Source organism: Brugia malayi, assembly GCF_000002995.4.
Source record: "Brugia malayi strain FR3 genome assembly, contig: Bm_v4_Chr1_scaffold_001, whole genome shotgun sequence".
Classification (NCBI taxonomy): domain Eukaryota; kingdom Metazoa; phylum Nematoda; class Chromadorea; order Rhabditida; family Onchocercidae; genus Brugia; species Brugia malayi.
In genome coordinates this window covers 7,349,532-7,373,228 of record NW_025062475.1, presented here as the reverse complement: position 1 = coordinate 7,373,228, position 23,697 = coordinate 7,349,532, and the positions used below count along the sequence as shown (strand labels likewise).

At 31.6% G+C, this 23,697-nt stretch overlaps 3 protein-coding genes across 4 annotated transcripts; 2 read left to right on the top strand and 1 right to left on the bottom strand.

Moving 5' to 3' along the window:
- Positions 1-165: 165 nt before the first annotated feature.
- Positions 166-6,929, top strand: Bma-hpo-29 (Uncharacterized protein; the record flags this gene model as incomplete). Its single annotated transcript, XM_001900338.1, has 19 exons — positions 166-237; positions 498-582; positions 685-767; positions 857-1,036; positions 1,464-1,604; positions 1,991-2,138; positions 2,219-2,338; positions 2,417-2,518; positions 2,608-2,714; positions 3,093-3,171; positions 3,272-3,441; positions 3,585-3,866; positions 4,133-4,282; positions 4,363-4,533; positions 4,923-5,096; positions 5,487-5,580; positions 5,900-6,043; positions 6,180-6,346; positions 6,816-6,929. 19 exons carry the CDS (start codon positions 166-168, stop codon positions 6,927-6,929), a joined length of 2,583 nt encoding a protein of 860 aa, XP_001900373.1.
- Positions 6,930-9,621: 2,692 nt separating this feature from the next.
- On the top strand, positions 9,622-13,284 carry Bm6708 (Uncharacterized protein; the record flags this gene model as incomplete). The annotated part of the gene is made up of 11 exons (XM_001900339.2): positions 9,622-9,667; positions 9,816-9,886; positions 10,100-10,286; positions 10,628-10,682; positions 11,146-11,284; positions 11,416-11,506; positions 11,647-11,767; positions 12,015-12,138; positions 12,350-12,445; positions 12,729-12,896; positions 13,147-13,284. 11 exons carry the CDS (start codon positions 9,622-9,624, stop codon positions 13,282-13,284), a joined length of 1,236 nt encoding a protein of 411 aa, XP_001900374.1.
- A 6,436-nt stretch (positions 13,285-19,720) lies between these two features.
- Positions 19,721-23,480, bottom strand: Bm604 (Uncharacterized protein; the record flags this gene model as incomplete). Of its 2 annotated transcripts, none has more annotated exons than XM_043076930.1 (5): positions 19,721-19,924; positions 20,138-20,264; positions 20,835-20,891; positions 22,102-22,172; positions 23,448-23,480. In XM_043076930.1, the coding sequence occupies 5 exons, from the start codon at positions 23,478-23,480 to the stop codon at positions 19,721-19,723; spliced, it is 492 nt and encodes a 163-aa protein (XP_042932864.1). The 2 variants fall into 2 exon arrangements, with proteins under 2 accessions (XP_042932864.1, XP_042932865.1); XM_043076931.1 differs by having other exon boundaries at positions 20,835-20,879.
- Between the last annotated feature and the right edge of the window lie 217 nt (positions 23,481-23,697).

Sequence of the window (23,697 nt, the reverse complement as noted above, 5' to 3'; positions counted from 1 at the left end):
GCTGTTTAACTGAATACTATGTTGTATAATAATATTTTGCATACTATAAGTTGAAGTGGATATTTGCTGTCATTTTTCATTTCAAACTCGTACAAATTGTATGTGAAGCAAATTTCAGGTGTTATCAGTGCGCGTGTGTGGCAAGATAGTGTAAGACTAATCAGAATGGCGCCTCCGGGACAGTCAAGTAGCCAACCGTTACCTTCTAAGGAGCTTACTCTTTTCCGTAAAGTTGTTGTGCGTTCTCTTTAATCTTAGTACTTTTTAGTCAACAGCGATTCAGTTTAAAAGTAGAATATTAAGTTGTGTGTACGAAAAAAAAGAGAAGGAAAAAATTCTTACGGGAGGAACTGAAGATCAGGAAGAAAATCTAAACAAGATAAATTGGTAGATTGAAGGGTAAGACTAATTTTTAAAGAATAACCATATTGCTCCTAATTGGAATTGTTAACTTCATATCAATAAAAAATTACATGTTATGCTTTATTTGGTTGTAGAAGCACTATGAGCATAAACAGTACAAGAATGGCCTTCGGTGCGCTAAGATGATTCTCTCAAATCCACAGTTCAGTGAACATGGAGGTTGAATCAATTTTATTTGGATAGCGTCATGAATGGCTTGGTTCTTTTACATGAAGTTTAAGTATACAAAAGTTTACAGAAGTGCAAAATAATTTAATTTAGAGACTTTGGCGATGAAGGGTTTGATTTTGAATTGTATGGGGAAACATGAAGAAGCACAGGAGTGCGTCAAACGAGGCTTAAAGGTTATTCATACTATTTATTGTGACAAAGTAACAAATGTATTTTCTATTTAGTTGCAAGATTTCTAGCAGTGATCAACTATCGATTGCAGGCTGACCTTCGATCACATGTCTGTTGGCATGTCTTCGGTTTGGTGCAACGTAGCGAGAAGAAATATGATGAGGCGATGAAGGCGTATAAGCAGGCGTTAAGATTAGATCGTGACAATATGCAAATACTCAGGGATTTATCATTACTACAAATTCAAATGCGAGATTTAGACGGGTATCGCGTAAGTCTTTTCATGTTCCACCTTGAGAAAACAAAGATTTCTGTGTTTCTTTTTTTGAATGAAAACTCTTATTTATGTTCTTAATAGTCACTGATCAGTTCTTTCCTAATATTCGCTACATTCCACACAGCGCCTTTTATTCGACAAACTTAAAGTTATGATCATCTCCGGCTCATTTTGTACCTGTATTTATGACTTTTTCTTCCATAGGTTCTAGTGTTCAATTTCTTACCTGGACCTATTCCAGTCTTTCGATTGCCACCGCGCATTTATACCATGATTCTTTTCGATTTTGTATTTCCCCAAGATTTGAACTGAGTTGAAAGTAAGGAATAAAATGGGAAGATAAGCAATGCGAAACTCATGATATCTGAAAATTCCATTAAAAAATTTTGTACTCTTTTGATAAAATCTGCAAAACTTTCAGGATTCGCGTTATCGACTGCTTATGCTGCGTCCTCAACAACGAATTGCATGGATTGGTTATGCGACAGCATATCATCTTCTCAAGGACTACGATATGGCTCTAAAAATTGTCAGCGAGTTTTGCAACAATAATAGGGTTGAGGTTTCTGTATTTTCTTGGATTTGTAATTGATTTGAAATCCGATTATTTTATCTCAAAATCTTACTCCAGTTTTTTCTAGTTCGTAAGAATATGTTTTATTATTTGCCACGACAATTTATATTTACAAAATAAATGAAATCCAGTTATTTGTCAAGAAAATCATTGAATAAGACAACTGCTTTTTGGGACGTAATATTTTTATGGTTTGCTTTATTCGACATTCAGATCAGTGTTTGCTACCAAAAAAGACTACTTTATGTTTAGAAATACTTTGAGGTCTTTATATATTTATATACTTTTGAAATCTTATGGTCTTTATATGAAATACTATTAATATTTTAAATGCTTTAACATTCTTATGTCTTTCTAATCAAGAATTTCCCCAGCTACCGGAGTACGATTTCGAGCAGAGTGAATTAATCCTGTATCAGAACATGATTCTCCGCGAATCTGGTCAGCTAGAATTGGCACTGAACAGATTAGAGGAAAACGCATCACAAATTGTTGATCGCGTTGCTTATATGGAAACGCGTGGTAAGTTGGTTGAAATATTGGCTAAAAAGATTAAGATGAAATTTACATATTGTGAATACATCACTTTCTGGATGTTATAGCGGATCTCTTGATGGCTTTGAACGATAATGCAAAGGCAGAAATGACTTATTGGAAACTGATTGAAAGAAATCCAGAGAATATTATATATTATCATCAGATCGAGAAATGCAGAGGATTGGGTATCGATTCTTTTAACTATATTCAAAATTCAATGGCGAAATTCTTCAATTTACATGTATAACGTAAAAATTCTGCAGCGGAAAGCGATGTCGAGGGACGTTATGAGGTCTATAAGAAGGCTGTTTCAATGAATTCTCATGCAGCCACTCCAAAAAGAGTTCCTCTTTATTTCCTCCGCGGTATTTCTTTATATTTTATAGCTAAGGTATTTTAAATCATATTTTGGGCGTCATGGCTTTGTGGTATTTGGTTTAATTACTCATTTCAGGTGTCCAGTTTGAAAGTTTATTGTTCAATTATTTGATAGCCGGTCTTCGAAAAGGCGTGCCTTCACTTTTCAAATATCTTATCCCGCTTTATGTAGACAGCGATAAGGTTGAATATAAATATTTCATCTCAAATTCTCTTTTGTTTTATTTATTATATCTCTACAGCTATTCCTAACTCCTTTACAATATGTGGAGTGATAAATAATGGTGGCTTCCAGTTAACAATATGAATTGTTTAAGGGATACTGATATAAGATTCTTTAAGCTCGAATATTCTCAGAAGTATAAATCTTTCCTTTGAAAATGCGAATAGTAGGAAACATTTATTATATTTATCTTTTATCATTTTTTGAACTATCGAGGTTTTGAACACTATGAATAAAATAGGGCGCCATTTGTTGAAAATATCTTTTACATTATTTTGTCATTTCTTATTTTGTTTACTAAAAATTATGAGGAATGTTTTAATCCTTCACATTTTTAGGTCCAATTTTTGGAGCGTACGCTCATCGAATTCGTTAAACGGTTAGGGGAAAACGGGTATAAGAAAGGATCTTTGGACAGTTGGTTTCATTTATTTTTCAGGCTTACAATAGATTATAATTTTTAACATTTCAAATATTAAATAAATACTTGGCATCAACTAATTTAAGAATTTTATAGATAGTCCTCTTCCGGAATCACCAACGACGGTATTATGGTTGTATTACTTATTAGCTCAACATTATGACAAATTAGGTTCGGTTCAGCAGGCACTTGTATATATTGATAGAGCAATACAGCATACACCAACACTGATTGAACTCTACATGATAAAAGCAAAAATCCATAAGGTTTGCTTGTTATTACTTTTGTAGTCATCAAAACATCTCAAAAGTTCTCTCCCGATGGATGACGTGAAACGTACTTTATTCTATTTGTTTAAAAATTTTTATGACTGTTATGACATGAAATGTTGATGGTGTTGTTGCTGCAGCACTCAGGTGATGCACATGAAGGTGCAAGCTTAATGGAGCAAGCGCAGTCTTTGGATACAGCAGATCGCTATGTGAATAGTAAATGTGCCAAGTACATGCTCAGAGCTGGCCTCATTAAAGAGGCAGAGAATATGTGCTCGAAGTTTACAAGGGAAGGTGTTAATGCATCGGCAAATTTGAATGAAATGCAGTGCATGTGGTATGAAATTGAATGCGCTAAAGCTCATCAGCGGTTGGCAAATTACGGTGAAGCATTGAAAAAATGTCATGAAGTCGAAAGGGTTTGTTTCTTATTATTATTAGTTTTCATCTTTATATCTAGTTAAATTTTTATGGTTCTAATATAAGATTCATTTGCAAAAGTTATGGCTTGTTATGGTGGTGAAACAGTTCAGACAATATAGTATTGATCTGGGTGTTAGTGAAGGCTGCTATAGATTTCATTTAATGTCTATTTATTCATCCTTATTTGCCATTCGTATTTGCTACTTCTTGATTCCTCACAGTGACGCTTTATAGTGTTTTTATAACTCTTGCTTAATTGTAGCACTTCGTGGGCATTATTGAAGACCAGTTCGATTTCCACACTTACTGCATTCGAAAAATGACACTTTGTTCATACATTGGATTACTGAGGCTCGAGGATGTACTGCGACGACACAAATTTTATTATGAAGCTGCCAAAATTGCAGTCACCGTGTGTTTTTCCTAAATTGTTGCAGTCACTATGCCTTTTCTGTTTAGAATTGACAAGAAAAAAAAAATAGAAATTTACAGATATATCTCCGAATGTATGATCATCCTGACGATTTCACTTCTGACAAACACAATGGTGAAGTTAATTTATCAGCCTCGGAGCTAAAGAAACTGAAAAAGAAACAAAAGAAGGAAAAAGCTAAGGAGGCACTTGAGGCTGCTACTAAACAGAAACAGACAAATGCGAAGAAGGTATTAACATTGTAACCTTCCAGCGACGGAAATCAAAAATTCATGATTTCAGTTACTCAGTATTGGTTGTTTTTTTAGCGCTTGTTCTTGAAAAATTAAAATTTACTGAGCCAAATATGTAATATTTGAAAGCACTAATAGAATTGTGATGTGTGGATAATAGTAGGAGATTGTAATACTTGTCACAATTGTTTATCCAGCTTTCTTATCATTCCCCTGTATTTATTATTTACTCATTCGTTTTGTAAAAGAAGAAAAATATATTTTGCGTAATGTTAAAGCAATAGCAGCAGTTGTTTTTTGATAAGGAATTTGTGAAAATGAATGATTTTAAATAGAAGGTGAGTAACTTTATGTAACTACTTCGGCTGGTATTAAAATCATTTCAGGGTGACGTTGAGGCAGATGGTTTCGCACCGGAACCTCTTGATGCAGAGAAACTTCTAAAGGTGGATGACCCTTTGCAAGAGGCGAGTAAATTTGTACAACCACTTCTTCAATTGAACAGCGAACAATTTGGATCATATATTCTTGGTTTTGAAGTTTACTATAGGAAGAAGAAAGTATGCTGTTTTATGAATTACTCTAATTTTCGAAACAATAATAATTTCCGGATACTTACTTGTGTAAAAAATTTGAACATTCTATCAGCTCACAACGACCAAAGATTTAAATTCTTTTTTTCGCACTGGAACCTCTTAATGCAATGAAATTTCTAAACGTGGATGGCTCTTTCATGTTATATGATCATTATGCAGTAGCACTGGTAATTTCAAAAACTTTTATTCACTGTTGTTTTAAATATAAATTCGTCTTTTTACAATACTTCGCAAATCTCCGTCTTATCTTCCAACAAGTAGTATTTTGGCATGAAAAACAATTCAAAAAATTAAATTCATATGTTAATATGTTACCGTAGCATTTGCTTGTTGCCAGTTCTGCATATTTTTTAGGTACTTTTGATGTTACAATGTTTAAACAAAGCAACAAAGTTAGAGCCTAACAATCCAGATCTTCATGTTGCAGCTTCTAAATATTTGCATTATTGTGAGTTATTTTTCCTTATTTAATTTTAGATTCAATGAATTTGAGTCTATCTCTTTACATAATAGTGTAATTGACTAACTTTCATGTACTTGATTTTATTCCTAAATGTAGGATCATTGCATTCATTTTATTTTATTTATCTAAGTAAGTAGAGTAAATAAGTAAAAAAAAAGTGGGCACTAAAAGATGAGAGTCATAGGTCGGTGAATGAATGAATTATTTTTTATTTGCGAAAACTTTAAAATTTTCAACGCAGAAGTTATAAACTTGGTCCGTAATGCGCACATTTACCTTTTGCTTATACTATCTTTTAATATAGATGAGAAGGTGCAGTTGGAAGGACCAGTCAAAGAATTAGCTGCCGAATTAACCGGCATATTATTTCCGAATACGAAATCAGCCTCTGAATTCAATAGTGCTTTCAAAAGAGCGAATATCAATTCATTCCCCCATCGACTTGCTGGTATCCACTGTTTATTGTCTCTGTGATTTTTTGTTAAATTATGCACACATTGATTTACATACTTTATGGTTACATCTTTTATCAAAAATTTTGGTACTGTCATTTTTAATTTCTTATTCATAACATTATCTTTCAGTTGCTGAGATCAGTATATTTCTGGATCTGAATTGTGTTGATGTAACAAAGAACTGGTTGCTGCAGTCTTTAGATGATGATAAATTGAATGGAGTAACGCTCAAAAATATTGAAACATTATATAACGGGATTTTATATGGTAAATACGGAAATTGGACTGCTAACGAGGTTTGCGCTTTTCAAGTATTTATATATGATGGAAAAGATTATCATTTTGTTCTTACATTGCCTAATTCCTGTTGTAATTATTTATGTTATTTAAGGGCTCTATTCTATCCAATAAAATATTCTGGTTTACCACTAGTATTTAACGCGAACTGTCATTTGCTTCGAAATAGCGGGATTGTAGTAGTGAATTATATAATTTACATTTATCGTCACATGCTTAGTTGGGGTCTAAGCAGAATTTATGAAAGTAGTAACATGACTCTGAATGACATATTTATAATGGTTTTTATATGTAATCAGGATAAATATTTAATATAAAGTTTAAGTTTAAAAATTTTGCGAAGTTTTTTACGAGAAAGTCGTGCAATTTGGTCTTGTCATATATAGCTTAGAAATCAAGTTTTATGAAATTCTGAACTGTAGTGAAAATTTTATGCTGAATTGAATTATTACACTAAAAATTTTGCAGATGGCGCAGCTGACAAAACGCTGTCACCACTTATTCAAGGACGCGACATTATTTGGCGGCGGCATTAATTTAGGTGCACAGGGAAAAGAGAATTGTAATATCAACCAATTTTAGGAATAAATAAATTGTTTTCTTTGTTAATATTTAATATTGCATTCGAAAATTGTATACACTTTCTTATTTGTTAATGATATTTTGTTTTTGTAAGTGAAGAATTTTTTCCCTGTTCCGCCCAAAATTTTTTAAAGAGTTTACTTATGACTTTATAGATCCAAGGAAGGAATACCAACTGTCATATTTTAGCAAAACGAGTAAATGTTCCCTAAGGGAATCTGTAAAGAAACGGCCAGGAATATGACGTGTCCAAATATTTGGCTGGTCGATTTAGCTAGTCATTTTTATTTCTTTTCTGACTTTTATAGTAAAAATGTGGTGGTCACGTGCTTTTCTGTAAGGAAGCCGAGCTGTTTCACACATAAGAAATTTTTTAGTAATTTCTAGCGATATTATTGAATAAATAATTTAACTGTATATTCGCTAGCTTTTTTACGTATATTTTTTGCCATTTCTTGTATTTCGATGATGGTGTAATCTGCGATTGTTTAATATGAAATTGATGCGAGTTGTCAATTTTATCACAAATACTGCTTTACTCAACTCGTCCATTCATTCATTTCTGTTTCTTCCCTTAAACTCGCACTTTTTATTATTTTTAAGCCGTGATTTCGACGATATCACTAATGAAATTATGAGGAAACATAAAGACTTTCAGTCAGTTTCTGTATTTCCTGATTTTCATTGTTTTAAGCGTTTGGTTTTTTCCATCAGGAAAATGAATTTAGGAAGACATAATTTAAAGGAAAATCTGTGAATTTTGTAATGTCATGCCTTACTGTTGTTTACCTCATTTTTTCGTCAAAATCAAAGTATTGAAGGTAAGATGCATTTAGTATATAGATTTTATATATTACAGTTTCTGGATAGCGTTACTTTTGGATATTTTCAAAGCTAGTTTGAATCGAAATTGTTCATTTCACAAATAACAATATTTTTTGAAGCTTTATCGATTGTTTGTAATGAACCTGACATCTCTTCCTAGTTAGGAATTGTCACATTTATACCGATTAGCCGCAGAAAGATGAGAAAAATGTCTATAAAATTGTGTATTGTATTGATGTTTACAGTTTGTTTGTTGTAAATGTCTCTTATATTAGGCTTAGGGTAATTTCGGTACATTTTTTCTAAATTTAGTTTCATACTGGAAGATATGCAACTTGTGAAGTGTACCCGAATAGAACTGCTTTGAACAGTGTCTATATAATTTTTGCTAGATATATAATTCTTGCATTTGCGAGCGATTATATTAGTCATACAGGGTGAATACATCCGGTGGACGTTCGTCTTTGTGGTTATGGATTGTTTTTCTGATATTTAAAATTATTGTGTATCATGCGCTGTTTTATTGTATAATTCCATACTTTTTTCCTCAGTTTTCAGTTGTTCATTTGCTCAGTTGTTTTCGAAAGCGGTTTTTATTAGTAATTTCAACTAGGATGTAGGATGGGAAAAATCGTCCTTTGATTCTCGATTTTCTTTAAGAAGTGAGAACTAAGATTGTCCTGCGAAACTTGAAAGTGGAAGAATTTCAGTTGTTTCATCCTTAGTTCATCATCGTTGTCCATATTCTATATGTGAATGCTTATAATAGTAACTTTCTTTTCGTTATTTTGTTCGAGGTCTTTTTTTGTTGACCAAGATTTTAGAGTTTAGAAGAGACCCGATTGTCCAGTCCTCAAATATTGGGCCTAGTAGATCTATACAGGTTTCATGGATTTTAGCATTAACAGTTTAACGTTTTTATTTGAATAACTCGAAAATGTTGAAAAAGTATTGTTATGACAACGTTTTCTACAGAATGATCCATGATCAATTGATCGCAAGTATTTTCCCTTGCAAGTGAGTAATTTATCATGATTCCACAAAATACTAAGGCTGTATACTTTATGACTTCGAAATCTTTTCTGAATTTGAGAATTCGAAATAGAAATAGCTCTAAGGGATGATGCGATGGATGGTGGTAAATGTGGTATCCTAGTTGAATCCTGAAGTTTTGACTTCAAAATACAATTCCTTTGTCTAAGATTTCCCCATAATTTGTTTTACCTTCTTTTCGCATTAATATTTACAAAGCCAAAGTAAATCTCTTACTGTTGTTGCCGAAACCTGCGTTGAAGCTATTATAAGCAAGGTGTTCGAGAAGCACATGTTATACTCTTGTCCGTATGAATTGTTTCTAAAAATGGTGGAGTTCGCTTTTTATTGTTGCTCGGCTTCTTAATTGAATACATTGTGTTTGACTTAGCTAATTGTACTACTGGCCACCAAAGTTCCCTACTTTGATTATTCACAGTAAGTGTTTTGATGACGTAGTAAAGTGCAGGTTTCACTACTGGGATTTAATGAGTGGATTTAATAAGAAATGCGGATTAGTTATGTGTTTATTTTTTTTTATTTTTAATTCAGATTTGAGACAGTCTTGACTGAGCATTAGATTTTCTCTCAGTTCTGCAATCTCAAATTTCTTTATCGGAAAATTAACTGATTCGTAGATCGTCGAAGCTACCAGCAGGATCAAAGTGAACCAATGAAGACTTTGCCGAATATTCTTTCTATTTCCGCAATAACGATGCACACAAATACGAAAAAGTGATGTTTTTTCACATGGATATTTTGGAGCAAAGTGGTTGATTTCTGTTTCAGTCCAGCGATTGCCTGTTTAAGAAAGTGCAAGAAACACTGGGAAGCGATGATGGCCGACCATCTTGATTTGGACGATGAATTCGACACCGGTGGTATCGTTTGCTTTTTGGTGTGAAAATATTTTCTTCCATTCTGCGTAAAACAAATTTGAATCAGAAGCCAGTCTGCTTGAAATCAAAAAACTCTTTGGAATTTCATTAAGAAAATCATAAGTTACCGAAATAAGTTATATTTTTGCAGATGAAACGGATCAGTCTGAAGCACTTGAGACTTCAACGTCGGAATTCTACAATGCGTTTGAAGTAAAAAATGTATGTTATTATTAGCAGCTGTTGGAACATAGGGAGATGGTCATCGTTGAAAATTTATTCCTGTAAGCTGAATTACATACTATGGAATAAATGCTAATGCTTCTGAAAAAAAGTAAAATATTGGCATTCGTCAAACTGCTCCACTTAATCTATTGTAATGTAGACTTCATTGTTCTTTTGAATTTATTTGGGAAAGAGAAATTGTGTTTGAAGGTATTGGGACATGGATTAGCATCGACTGTTCGACTCTGTATTGAAAAAGGGACAGGTTTGGAATTTGCAGTAAAAATTGTTGATATCAGTACGGAGCGCCAATCAGAAGTGGAAGCTCATCGATTATATAATGAAACAATTAGCGAAGTAAATTTGCTAAGACAGCTTTCAGAACATCCGTCAATTAGTGAGTTTTCTATAATTTCATTTGTTTCCCTAATTTTCTTTAAATGTAATAAGTACAGTATCATGCAGCAAAACGCAGTTGAACTCAGTGGATCTGTTTCTTGTGTAAAACTCCACATTGCCTAGAAAAAATTTCCTTGGAACCAAAAGAATTTCCATTATCTTTTATGTTTTATATTTAAGTTGCACTTTACTCTTCGAAAGTGATGAATACTATTATTATATATATTATTTTAATGTAAATTATTATCTTAACGAATTTAAACATACTCTATATTAATTTATATAATAACATCAGTTCAGTTTTTCCATCATTAATCTTTTTTTAATTGCTGCTTTCAGTTAATATACATGACTTCTATGAAACACCGGCATTTCTTTTCGCTGTTTTTGAAATGTAAGTTTATTTTCAGTTAGAAGATGTAGAGGGTCAAATTTATCTCGAAGTGAGGTTAAATTGCTATTTCGTTTTGGAAAAATAACATTTTATTATACTGCCAGAGAGAACCTCAATTCAAGAAAAAATCAATTAGATTTTCGATTTGTAACGATTTAATTGGACTGTTTTTAGTACTTGTAGTTTCGTACTAATTTCATGAGACTTGGAATTTGTGTTTATCGGTTGTGTTTTTATTCTATTTTGAATTCATGTGATTATTATAAACTGTCTTATTCTCTTCATAATGATATATTTTGCTTTTCTGTCAGAAAAAAAGATTTTATTGATGCAAAATTGTTTTCTCAGTTGTCGCACTTTAATGGCAGATCACTTCAGTGCCATTCTTGACAACTGAAGTTTTTTGTCCAGTTAATTTTGAGGGCTTTCTGACAAGCTTATTTATTTTTTTTTTTTTTTTCAGGGCTCCAAAGGGTGAACTATTCGATATTCTTAATAAATCAGTAACAGTTAGTGAGAAGAAAGCAAGACGTTTGATGCGACAGCTTTTTGATGGAGTTGCTTATATGCATGATAGAAATATTGTACACAGGGATATTAAGGTTGCTTACAATTACTTGTTTAATGGAATTTCATTTTTACAAACTGAGACATTTATGTATTAGTCTATGGTTTGTGTTTTATCACGTTTTGTAACATAATTTCTTGAAAAGTTTCTTTACTAAAATTTTAGTTAGAAAATATTCTCTGTATTGACGACGAAAGAATTGTGATTAGCGATTTTGGGTTTGCTACACAGATACAGCCAGGACAAAAATTGAGAGGTTATTTTTGTGTCTTTTGTTGATTTTCATTAAATCATTCTCTTGAACGTTAGCGAAAGAAGTTATGTTTGATAGAACTGTGAAATAAGTGCAGATCCTTGCAGAGATTAAATATCAACTTTTCATGTGCTAGTTTTCAGAATTATTAGGAACGCCAGGTTATTTAGCTCCTGAAATGCTGAAATGTCAGATGTACGAAGAAGCTGATGGATACAGTGTTGAAGTTGATGATTGGGCACTTGGTGTCATTTTATATACTTTGTAAGTTCGGCTACTTTTTTAATTTTGTGTTTATGTAATTCAATATTTCTTTTTTTTACAACGAAACGAAACATCAGAAATGTTGTCAGATTAACAGGTCAGGAAGAAAATAAACTACTACTTTCATATGAATAATAATATTATTGGCTTGTGCTTAGAGTCGATTTTTTAACACATAAACAGTATTAGGAATCTGAAATATGGATAAATTAAATTTTCACTTAAATGAGAGTCTTCACTATTTCAGACTTGCCGGTTGCGCACCTTTCTATCATCGACGACAGCTAATGATGCTTCGCATGATACAGGAAGCAAAATATGAATTTCGAGCAGATCAGTGGTCTCAAATCACTTCCGATGCTAAAGATTTGGTTGGTTCTGTCTTTGATGTTAGACGGCATATAGATCTGTGGAATTTCCAAGAACTTTAGAGTTTTGTATTTTACTGAGTTTCTTAACATTCTGGAATACTCAAGAGAAATTTTAAATCTTTTATTAATACTGTGTAATTTCTTTAGTGATCATCTTGCAAATAAAAAACTCGAATATATATATATAGCATTTTTTTAGCATTTTTTTTAGATCAGCCATTTGTTAATCGTTGAAGTTCAACAGCGTCTAACGGCTGCCCAATGTCTGCATCATCCATGGATGAAAACTGCTGCTGTAACGCTAAAGGTTTATCTCAGTCTTCATTTTAAATCACTAAAGCGGTAAATGTATCATATTTTTATAATTGCAACAAAAACTCCAATCTACATCACATATTGTTTGCAACGAACTCCTCAAAAATGTTCTTTTCAGATGTTTGATTGTGCAGAGTTTATCACGAATTACTAATAGTCCATTAAATGAATATAAGAATTTGCGGTATAGCACTGGAAGTATAGACATAATCAACATACATTTGGATATTTATTTTTATTTCGAAACCGTGCACAAAAGCATTGTCATTTTTCAGAAGAGCGTGATACAACAAAAATTTGTTGCTGAAAAACGAGACTACAAAAAACTTTGGAAATATGGCATTACAATGGCACGATTTTTTGTACGTCTAACAAATATCAAAGTATTGAAATTATTGATTGATCGGGATGTGCTGAGGGATCGTCCATTTCGTGATCGTGATGTAAGTATTATTGTTATTCTAAAAAAGTGATATAATTAATTAAGTTTATATATTTTATATATAAACTTATAAATTTTTTTTGTAAATTTTCCTTTTTATAAATTGCTTTTTTCTTTTCTTTTGGCGAAGGGGGAAGAGAGAAAATTTTCTGTTTTTTTTTACGCACAAAATACTTCTAAATTTTTTTCGGAATAAAACATCTCTTAGAATGTTGAATTGTACTACTGCTATAAAATAGAAGTGAATTTAGATTCGACACGAATCTGAGGCTGCTGTATTTGAAGTTTACGGACATTGGGTCAATCGCGGTTTTTATTATTCACGCGATATGTTATTCGCAAATAAACCTAAGCCAAAATATAGAAAAGTGGAAATTGAAGCCAGCTAATCTGTTGCTTTTAGTTGTCAGCTAAATTATTGGCCTTATTTTAGTTTGTTTATCATATTTGGCTTACTGTGCTTAGTTTCAGCTTTTCAATAACTTCTCTCATATATTCCAGTTAACCGAAGATCAGTATTAGGCCATTTTATAGTACTCTCTTGTGATGATTGAACTTACAAATAATAAGAATTTCATAAAATTTGACCATAAATCATTTTTTTTACTGTGTTTGTGATTCACATATTTATTGTTGGTTTAAGTCTTTTAATATCTATTCTGAATGTCGATTCTGAATTTCCTTATGCTTGATTCATCAGATTCTAGCTGATAAAGGATTAAAATAGATGTATTCTTTATCAATTAGAACTCTGCTGATAAAGTTATCATTTCAGTATTTCCTTCTAGATGCAAATATTTTAACTTAGTTTTTCTACCGTGATGGTTTTACTATTTTCTTTCAAATGGCGTATCAAAAATAGAGGTATGAAACGTGTGCATTAAGTGGAATAACGATGGATGTAATATTCAGTCCATTTCGAAAAGTACATCTTTACCCGAATGTAATATTCTAGCAATAAAATATGCGCCACACCAAATAACCAAACGGTCTTTTATGTAAGTGTATCAATGAGAAAAAAGTGTTTGTTTGCATGATTTCTCTGTCAACTTTTAGTTTCTCATCTCAAGTTATCGAAATTATCGAGTTTGCTAGTACTGAGAAAACATATGTGTATGTATGCATTTTCAAATAGGCCGAAGATCTCTAAATATTGAATATATATCTGGAAATAGTCACTTTTTCGTGTATTCAAGATTTTATTACATTCTATTCCTTAACCGTTCATTTTTGGATTTAAATTGTTTTATTTTTAAGTTCCAAATATCTTGGTAGTTTACACCTTTCTACTTTAATGCGTCATCACATGGCTCGAACTGTAAAGTCTTTCACTGCTATGCTAGGAAATGAAGCAGGGAAATTTTTCCTTATGACATTAACTATAAAATAAACACTTTTAATGAGTTCAATAATATTCTTCTACAAATATTGGAAAATATGCTTTCGTACCATAACTTGAATTGTTGTTCGACAAGTTTTCTGATTCCAGGTTGATGATGTTAGTTTCAAGTTTTTCCTTGTTTTGTTGAGGCTTATTGCAATATTTTTCTTTTTATATGTATTGAATTGAAATGGATCATGCTCCGAATTGAGAGAATTAGGGTAGGTTTTTCAGAATAACTGTTAGATCGCATGTTGGGAAAAATTTAATAGGTGCAATATTTTTTGTATTGACAGTGTATTATTTGCAATAGTAAATGGCCTGTTGACACATTAATTGTGTATTTAAATGGTCTGGAAGTTCCATAATGCTCTGGGAAACTAATTGGGGTTGGTTAGCATCACTCAAGATTAATTTGAGTAACCTCCTTGAGCAATGAATCTTCTTAATATGTGCAAAAAACTTTACCGATTCTAATTGTAATGCTTTTGTTATGAAACATGTGAAGGCACGTTATCCTATCTTTTAATTGTTGTCGTGAAAGTGTCGGGTTAAATCAGTGAAAGAGTTAGGTACAGCGAGAAAAAGAAAATTTCGTGCTTTTAGTCGATATAAATCTGCATAACAAATTATATTGGTATTAGTTTATTGATAACACCCAGCTAACCTAGTATAGAATAGTAAGATTGAAGAGATGAAGGCAGTGCAGATCCAATGTCAGAATCAGAAATGTTTCAGTCATCCGAATGTTTTTAAATAGCACTTATATAAACGTAATCGAAAAGAGATGGAGTTGTCATGTGAAAAGGTTGAGTTAATTTAGTGAATAAATTTGGTATAATAAGAAAAGGAAAGCTTACATGCGTTGAATCAAATTGCGCAGCAAATTGGATTATTATTTTATTGTTAACACTGCAAATAATTAATAACTAAATATAGAGTTGCAATTTAGAAATATAGAATATTATAGAAGTGTAAATCTGGAGATGAAGATAGTGCAGTGGAATATTCCATTTAGAAGGTTTTAATTAATGAGTTGAAAAGCTTAACTAGGACCTTTATATATTGTGGATAAAAGCTTACAATAAAATACGAGATAGAGTTTACATACAGCTTTTTCAAGCTGCGTATAAGATTGATGCATGGCAAGGTTTTTACAAATTAGCTTTATTACACTAATTGAATTGAATAACAGATTCATCAGATGTGGGAAAAGCTGTAATTAATATTTACACAATGTGATGAATTTTTTAATCTAGGATGTGTTTTATACAACGAATAATTAATTTTATTGCTATAACATATTTTGGTTTTTCTTCCGATTTTCCAACATTCCCAACTGAAGGAGAAAATAGTGTTGAAGGATGTAAAAAAAAATAATCCAGCTGATTCCAGTTTTTAGTAAGTGTCCTTTTTTTTGTTCCTTATCATTGAAAGGGACAACAAATTCAATTGCTGCTGGGTTGCATTTAATACATGACAAAGGTATTATAAAATAAATTAAATCAAACTTAATGGTAACTGATATTAGCAATATTATAAAAATACAAATGTAAAAGTCTATCACTCACCAATGTTTGGTTAATTCATTTAGTTCTTGTTGATCAACTCACGAATATTTTAGAAACCATTCTTGAATTGTTGTGATACTTCGGCTCCTCACTTTGTTGGTTTGTTCTAAATTCTTGCTTTTGATCGAGTTAGTATGTAATGAACCTTAGGATGTTGTTGGAATAAGATCTTCAATTCGGCATCAACTGGTTCAATTTTGAAGTGATTAATTATTTGGCCTTGAACTTGACCAGTCTCGTATTTTTTAGGTTTACATGGGAATTACTGCTGGTTATTTTTGCTAGTATGTCATTATTTTCTAATATTAATTTGGCGACCAGTGTAAGGTTATTATGAGACAGCCATTCAATTAGTGATAATAAATTGTGATTATGACAGCACTGTTTGGACAATCAGCTTTGCTGTTGTTTAAATTCTCCAAGATTGTCAAAGATGTATTGAAATTTGTCGATTTTAGGCCTTAGTTTCTTCTTGGTTAGTTTCTCTCTCATTAAATTACCCTTCCCTAGATTTTAGACTAGAATTTCTAATTATTGCTTTATTGATGATATCCATACCATTCATCAGGTGAAGATCCATAAAGCTGCAATCTATTGCTATAGAAGTTTTATTTTCTTTCAAAACGAATCAAATTTGAAGTTCGTTGATAAAAATATAAGTTTAATACATCCTTTCCTTATTTTTCTCTTTTTTTTTGCGTATTTTCCCCTCTTTTTGTGCATTTCCCATTTTATGTAGGACAGTTTCCGATAGAATCAAGATCTAATACTTTTTTTCGTCGTAGATTAGGATTTCTCCCTGTTGTAACAAGAAATTCGTCGTTGACTGTCATCAAATTCCTAACCATCCATATGATTGAGTCCCTTAAATGTTCAACGCATAACCTATAATTGTGCTTGGAGTTTCCCCAAGACCAGGTACTTGATGTCGTCTATTTTGTCTGATAATAATCTCTTGGAATTATTTTAATGTTTCGTCGTCATTGTCACCTTGGGAGGTTCTTGAATGCTTATCATTATTTTTCCAATTCTGAAATTTACATTGGAATACATATTGTGTTTAAAGTGCATACTGTATTACTATTTCAAAGTTCATGATGTCATCACTTTCAACAATCATTGCACCGATTTTTAATTAGAAATAATCAGCACCAATAAGGAGTTCGGATTATTTCCAATAATTCGTTAAGTCTCTGAATTGACCGTTGTCTCCGCTAGTTATATTTCATTAGTTAGGTAATTGATTACGTGGTATACAATGTTATAATTTTCTATACACTCAACTGCATGCGGTAGGTAATAAGGCATGATCTGGGCTTCTTATATACCAAACAGAGCTATCTTCAATTTTTTCCATTTTAATTAACTTTAATCGGTGCGACAATTCATTGGAGATAATTCTACATCAAACGGTACCAAGGCCCTTTATGGTTGTTAACTCAGTAAGAGATTGAAAAGTATTATTTCTCTATAAAGGAGTAAAGTTTCCTTTACATGTCTTTTCCCTATGAGTTCGTTTAAATTTCAAGGATTAAATTGTAATAATCTTTTTCGTTAATACTTTTAATTCCCTTGGTCTTTTGAATTTTGTCGAAACATGCTGTATTATTTCCTGTGGTAACACAGATCTTTTTTGTCCATTTAGGTATTACTATCGATTATCAGTAAAACATAAGATATTCACGCTAGCAATATACCTGATTTCTGTAAAATTTGATCACGTCTTATTAAAGCGATTGCTACGCTATTAGATCAGTGATCAGTGTTTCAGTCGATTAAGAATATCACGAACAGTAAGAATAAAATTCTAAGAATAAATATTACAATTAATTTAAGATTTATTCTAAGTAATGAAGAAAACTTTTATAGTAAAATAATTTTCTATTAAAGGAAGGAAATATTTCACTGTGGAATTTCTATTTCATTCTTAAAATGAAGTCTTCATGTAACTGAGATTTATACATCTTTGATGACCTTTACATGACTTAAAGTTATAGACTTAGAAAAGTTCTATTTAAAAATGGTTCCATAATTGCTATTTGTTGTATATGATTTATGTTTTTCACTGAAAAGATTTCACTGGAATTTTCAAATTTTAAATCAGCAAGAAATTACGGTTTACATTTATTTACTAATAAATTTGATTTCAGTTTCGATCACTGAACACAACGAAAGTGTAAAGTAGAATTCAAAATTCAATGTTTGTCATATATGTCGTACTACTAACCATTTCTAATTAGCATTTTGTTGTAAGTCGATTAAAATTATTAGGTTTAAGATGCATTTAAAATTGTCTTGTAGACATAACGTTAGCAAATCAAGGTTCAAGTTTACGATAATGTGAGAGATAGACCTTCAAATAATGATTTTATTGTTTATCATTTATCAGAGTATTGGAATGATTACCAGTTCATTTCATCCACTGGCAGTTTTCTGTTTCAATATATTTTTCCTAAAAACTGTTCCTCAGTTATTCAGCAAGGTGTTTGGACATTGTTTGCAATGTTACAACGTGAAATAACGTCGACTATCGTGAAATGCTCTAAATCCTTGGTTATATCTTTGCTATTTCAGTATTGGACTCGAAAATTTTTAAATTTTGTTCACTTGTAAGTTCGAGATGACTGTCTGTCAAATTATGTATTTTTTATTACACAAGCAATCATGCAAGGATAATTTGACCAACCCATTCTTTCAAAATTTTGAAGTTGGTTCAGCATCTTTAATTTTAAGACTATTCGAGCAATCTGTTCATCCATTTCGTCAGCAAGAATTAAAACATTGCAGGAACTATTTAAGCTGAAAATGTAAGAAGGGTTGCGCATAACATTTCTTCCATGTTTCAAAAACTATAAGTACATATCATTGAGTGGATTCAAATCGAACCGAAAATTTCAAAAAACTGAAGAAAATGTGAAATTAGGATTAAAGCACTGAGATAAAAGTACCTTTGTAGCATATCGAAATGTTCTCCTTTGAAAAAAAAATTGGACCGGTTATGTAAATTTATTATAGAATCATCCTCTCATAGTATATGAGAATTGAATTCCGGGCTTTTGAAAATTGAATTATGGTTTTGGATTCAGATAAAGTGAAAGATAAAGCACGTATCAGCAAATGTCATTTAATTTTCAAATATACTGAACGAGGATCTTAAATTTTTCTTCAGGTTTTCAAATACATTTCATTCAGGGTCTTTGAGTTTAGAAATATTCAATAATATGTAAAAGTATTCTCTATATTTAACCGTCTAAAGTGCATCTGTAGAGATAAACTTCTTATAAACAGCTTAAAAATCCAGTCAACAAGCTACATTTTTTTTAAATCATAAAATTTCAGAAGCTTAGCACTTTTCTATTTTAATTTTAGAAAAGAAAAAATTTTTATAGTAAAAATTGGTTTTGCTCAAAAATTGAGTGGAGGAAATATTCGCATAGCTTATAATGTGGAAAAAAAAAGAATAAAAAACTTTGTAAAATGAATAGATATTTTCAAACTAGTAGATATGAAATCTTACTAATCCAATACAACAGATTATGCGTTTTTTTTTTTCTTTTTTTTTTGAGAAACTATTGCCGATAATAATGGTAATAAAATAGTGTCATTAGGCGATACTGAAAGACTCTAAGCCAACAGTATATATATATATATATATGTTATTTATCCTAAACTTTTGTTCTGCAGAAAAGAATCGAATATGTGGCCCATCCACTATTACATTTTGAAATTCATGATCAAACCAATACTGTTACAAACAATATTTACATTTTTACACTTTCTGAATAGAAATCGGCCGGAAATTTAGTTGTTCATTAGGATGTTTCTGGGAAATACTCATTATTCACGCACGATTACGGTGGGCATAGTGAACGATTAGATAAATGTTGACATCCGTCGTTTCGGTGGCTTTTTCGATGATTGACGACTATTTCCCGCAGAAGAAAACGATGATAATAAACCACACCATTTCGGAAATCTCTTGTCGCTAATGTCTTCTTTAGTATTCACAAAATTCATACCGCTTCTCTCAGATTTCATCACCTTTGTGAAAGAAGTTGACGGGCTTTTAGAGAATGGCTAAAAATAGAGCGAATTTGAGATAATTGAAATGGATTAGAGTTAAAAGTAATAAAAGGTAGAATCCATAAGTGATTACATTGTTCTATTCAAATTACATTGCTTTCTCTTAATCCATTTGAATCCATCCATCATTCATACTTAGTGATATATTAGGGTTTAATGAAGTGAAGAAATGAGACGAATTACATTCATATCAAGCAAAAGCTTTACATGCGGATTATCGGAATAATCAATGGATGAAAGATGAGTAGATGGTGGCTCCTGAACGGAGTGGTGTCGTTTTTGTTTATTACGTTTAGTTTCTTCCGCTATTTCGGTGACAGCTCGCGCATCTTCTCTGAAATCTATTATTGCAATCGAATTGTTTATCACAAGCGAGAAATAAACATAATTGACAAGATTTGAATGAAATAGGACGTGAAATGGGCGAAATTTTCAGTAGGAAAAATAGAAATGGTGCTAAAATGGAAATTATCCAAATAGTGCAGGATATGATGATACATGCTTCTATGATTTAGCGAAGGATTAGCAGGATAATTAAACTAATATATTAAAAGCCCAAATTAAGTAGCATCAAGAGTGGAGCTTTATATGGAGACTACAGCGAGATGAAAAATCTTCAAATTAAACGGGAGTGGTTTGCTTTTTATACCAAACCCGTTCACGGAAGTGATGTGTCATAATACACCGTGCGCACGTATACATATAAACAGCACAAAGTTATGCGTACAAAGATAAGGTTAATTTCTATGCTTAGTCGTTTAAAAAACATCCATTTGTATAAACTCTTAAATAAGGTCAAAATATGATTAAAAACTAGGAAAAAAAAGTTGGCCCACAAAAGGATTTGTTTTTATGAATAAGTGCGAATGAGTAATAAACATAAAAAGGAAAGAGCATAACTTACAGATGGAGATGTGCCACTTTTTCCAGAAACTTTGCTTCGTCTTCTCTGTAAAATGCACTATACACAACAATGAGTATCTGTCCATGAAATCATGAATAACTGCTTGAGGAATTTATAAAACTAATTCAGAGTTCACTAATTTTCCTTCCATTACCAATCAGTGATTTAAATGCTATCAAACATTTCAATAAAATTTAATGCATACCATTTTTTTATTTTTATTCGAGAGAAATGGCAATTAAATTTAGAACAGTTTTCTGATTAATTAAGTTAGTCTTAGTTGACGAAGCAGAATGGCAAAGTGATCTGAGTTGAAATGAACGTATAACAACTTGAATCAGTTGCTATTTCAAAAAAATAATAGTAGCAGTAATAGTAAAACCAGTTGCTATCTCGAAAAAATGATGTGCATTTAGTTTCATGATTTGTTTAAAATTGAAAAACAAAGTCATTCCAATTTTATGATTACAAATAAAAAACACTATTTCGATAAAATTCTGAAACTACTCGCAGATTACGCAGAGAATGATAATTAAGAAGAAAAATAGGAAAAAAAGAAATTTATAAACTCAGCTAATATTGCTTTGCAAATTCCAAACAGCCGAGAAGGAATGAAGTCCCTTTTTGCAGTATTGCAAATAGGAGATATTTGAGTGAATTTAACTTAAAGATAAGAAGTAAAACATTAAAACTATCCTAGTTAGCTAACTTAATTATGACATTCCAGTCAGGTAACATGCTTTCCCGATAAGCGAGAAGCCTGTCTAATTTTTGAATTAAGTTCAGAAATATAAATGATTTGAGCAATGGTGGCCACCTCAGATGATGTGAATTAATACTAGCCGAGTTGATGTATGATTTTAGAACTTCGGTTTTGATTTGGTTTTCTTTTCAATTTAAAATAACAAAACAAAACGAATTTATCAGTGTTCAACTGCAGCATAATCAGTAAGATATAATAATGATCATTTCTTATTTCAATCATTATTGCAGTTGCTTCTTTCTGTCATAACCTTTTGTATCTGTCCACTTCTGCACAATTGGTCTCGTATGCCTTTTATTTCGGTGTTAATTAATTACTATTCAGAAAAGATTAAAATCTGATTTCTAAAAAAAAAAAACCTCAATTAGACTTCAAGACAATTTCACGAATTTTTTGATAGTTCTTAGACAAATATTTTTATTCGGAACACAAACCTACCGATCAACTAAAACCTAAAAATTTTGCCTGAGACGATTTTTTTTATTAAAATTAGTAAAAAATCACCTCGCGGCCTTTTGAATTCGTTCACATTGCAGTTCTAAGCCAGATAACTTCTTCTTCCTCTCTTTGCTCTTCTAAAAAGTGTTGACATTCAAAAGTCACAGATCGTAAAGAGCAAAATCCCTGCAGAGACACTTTTACTTACTTTACCTCAGCACAGCTATTTATTTTCAAGTCAAAATCATTAAATGAAATAATCGCTAATTCAAACAATAAATCAGTGATATTTTGTTGGATTGAGTGCGTAATGACAATGAGTTCAGCTGTTCAAAGTTCAATCAAATTTCAAAATACACTAAATTCAACAGTAGAAACAGGTTGTCATGAAGATTTTCGATTTAACTTATCTTTGATTAACTTATATTCTTCTTTCTAATCTACATATTCCATCACGCTTTTGTTTCTGTTCAATTTTTTTATAGTCAAATTTGCTGCAGTCTCTATATTAAACATGATTAAACAATTGAATATAAAACCCTTTAATTGGATTTTAAATTGGGAAGATTGCATCTTCCATTAGCGGATGTTGCTCTTTAATGTGTTAAATATTTGAATTGTCGTGTTAAATATTTGAAAATAAAGCCGAGAAGCTAGAAGTATTGATAGTTACCTTAATGAATGGATATTCATAAGGGAAGAAATAGCTCTTTTTCGAATTTTGTATTCTCTAGCATTGAAGAGCATGTGGTAGCGAGAATTGAATCATAAATCTTTCTCTGCTAATGAATCATTTGTACAGCAGCTGATTAACAACAAATAGTTGAAAACACAAAAGCGAAACCTCCCAGTGGTACTTTTATTCTTGCTTCATTCCTCCTTTAACTACTTATTCAATTTTTTACATGAATTCAGAACAGAGTTCCCGTCTGGAGCAACGAGTGAAGCAATAATCATATATTTAACTCTGAGAGGTCGGAAAAAAAACATGCTTGCGACATCCGTAAAACCGAGACAAGCCGGAAATATTGATGGTTACCTTAATGAATGGATATATTCATTAGGGAAGAAACAAGCGGAAAATAACCATGAAGATAAATAGAAGATTTAGTGTATAGAAAATTTTCGAATGACTTTTTTCTCTCACAAAATATGAAAAGCTCAATCGAAGATAAGCGAGATAAGCCAGGCGTGAGAGATTTTAAACTTTTGTTTTTATTTCTGTGATTATAAGCGGAAACAAAAATTGAGACCTTCAATGGAAAATGTTGAAAAAGAGCAAGGACAATTTATTATGTTATCCAACTTCCTCATAAAATTTCTTGTGACGAGAATAGAAAAAATAAAAAAATGTGAAACATAAGTTGGAAAATGTCGTCAAAAAAAGGAAAAAAACAAAAAGCATGTTCGACCTGTTTTGTTCGAATTGCTTGTGCTCCCAGCATTGCAGATCACAGTGTCGAATATCGTGTTAGCATGTCAGCCGAAACTTATCGAAAGCAAGCCGAACAAAAGGGCACTTCCAATCAATCAGATGGCCAAACAATAAGCACAACAAATTGTTTTGAGCTAAAAAATATAACTGAGAAATTTGCTTTCTTTCTTTTCGCCTTTGTCAGATTTCTACGAATACAAATTAAAGTTATGTGACACATTTTTTTT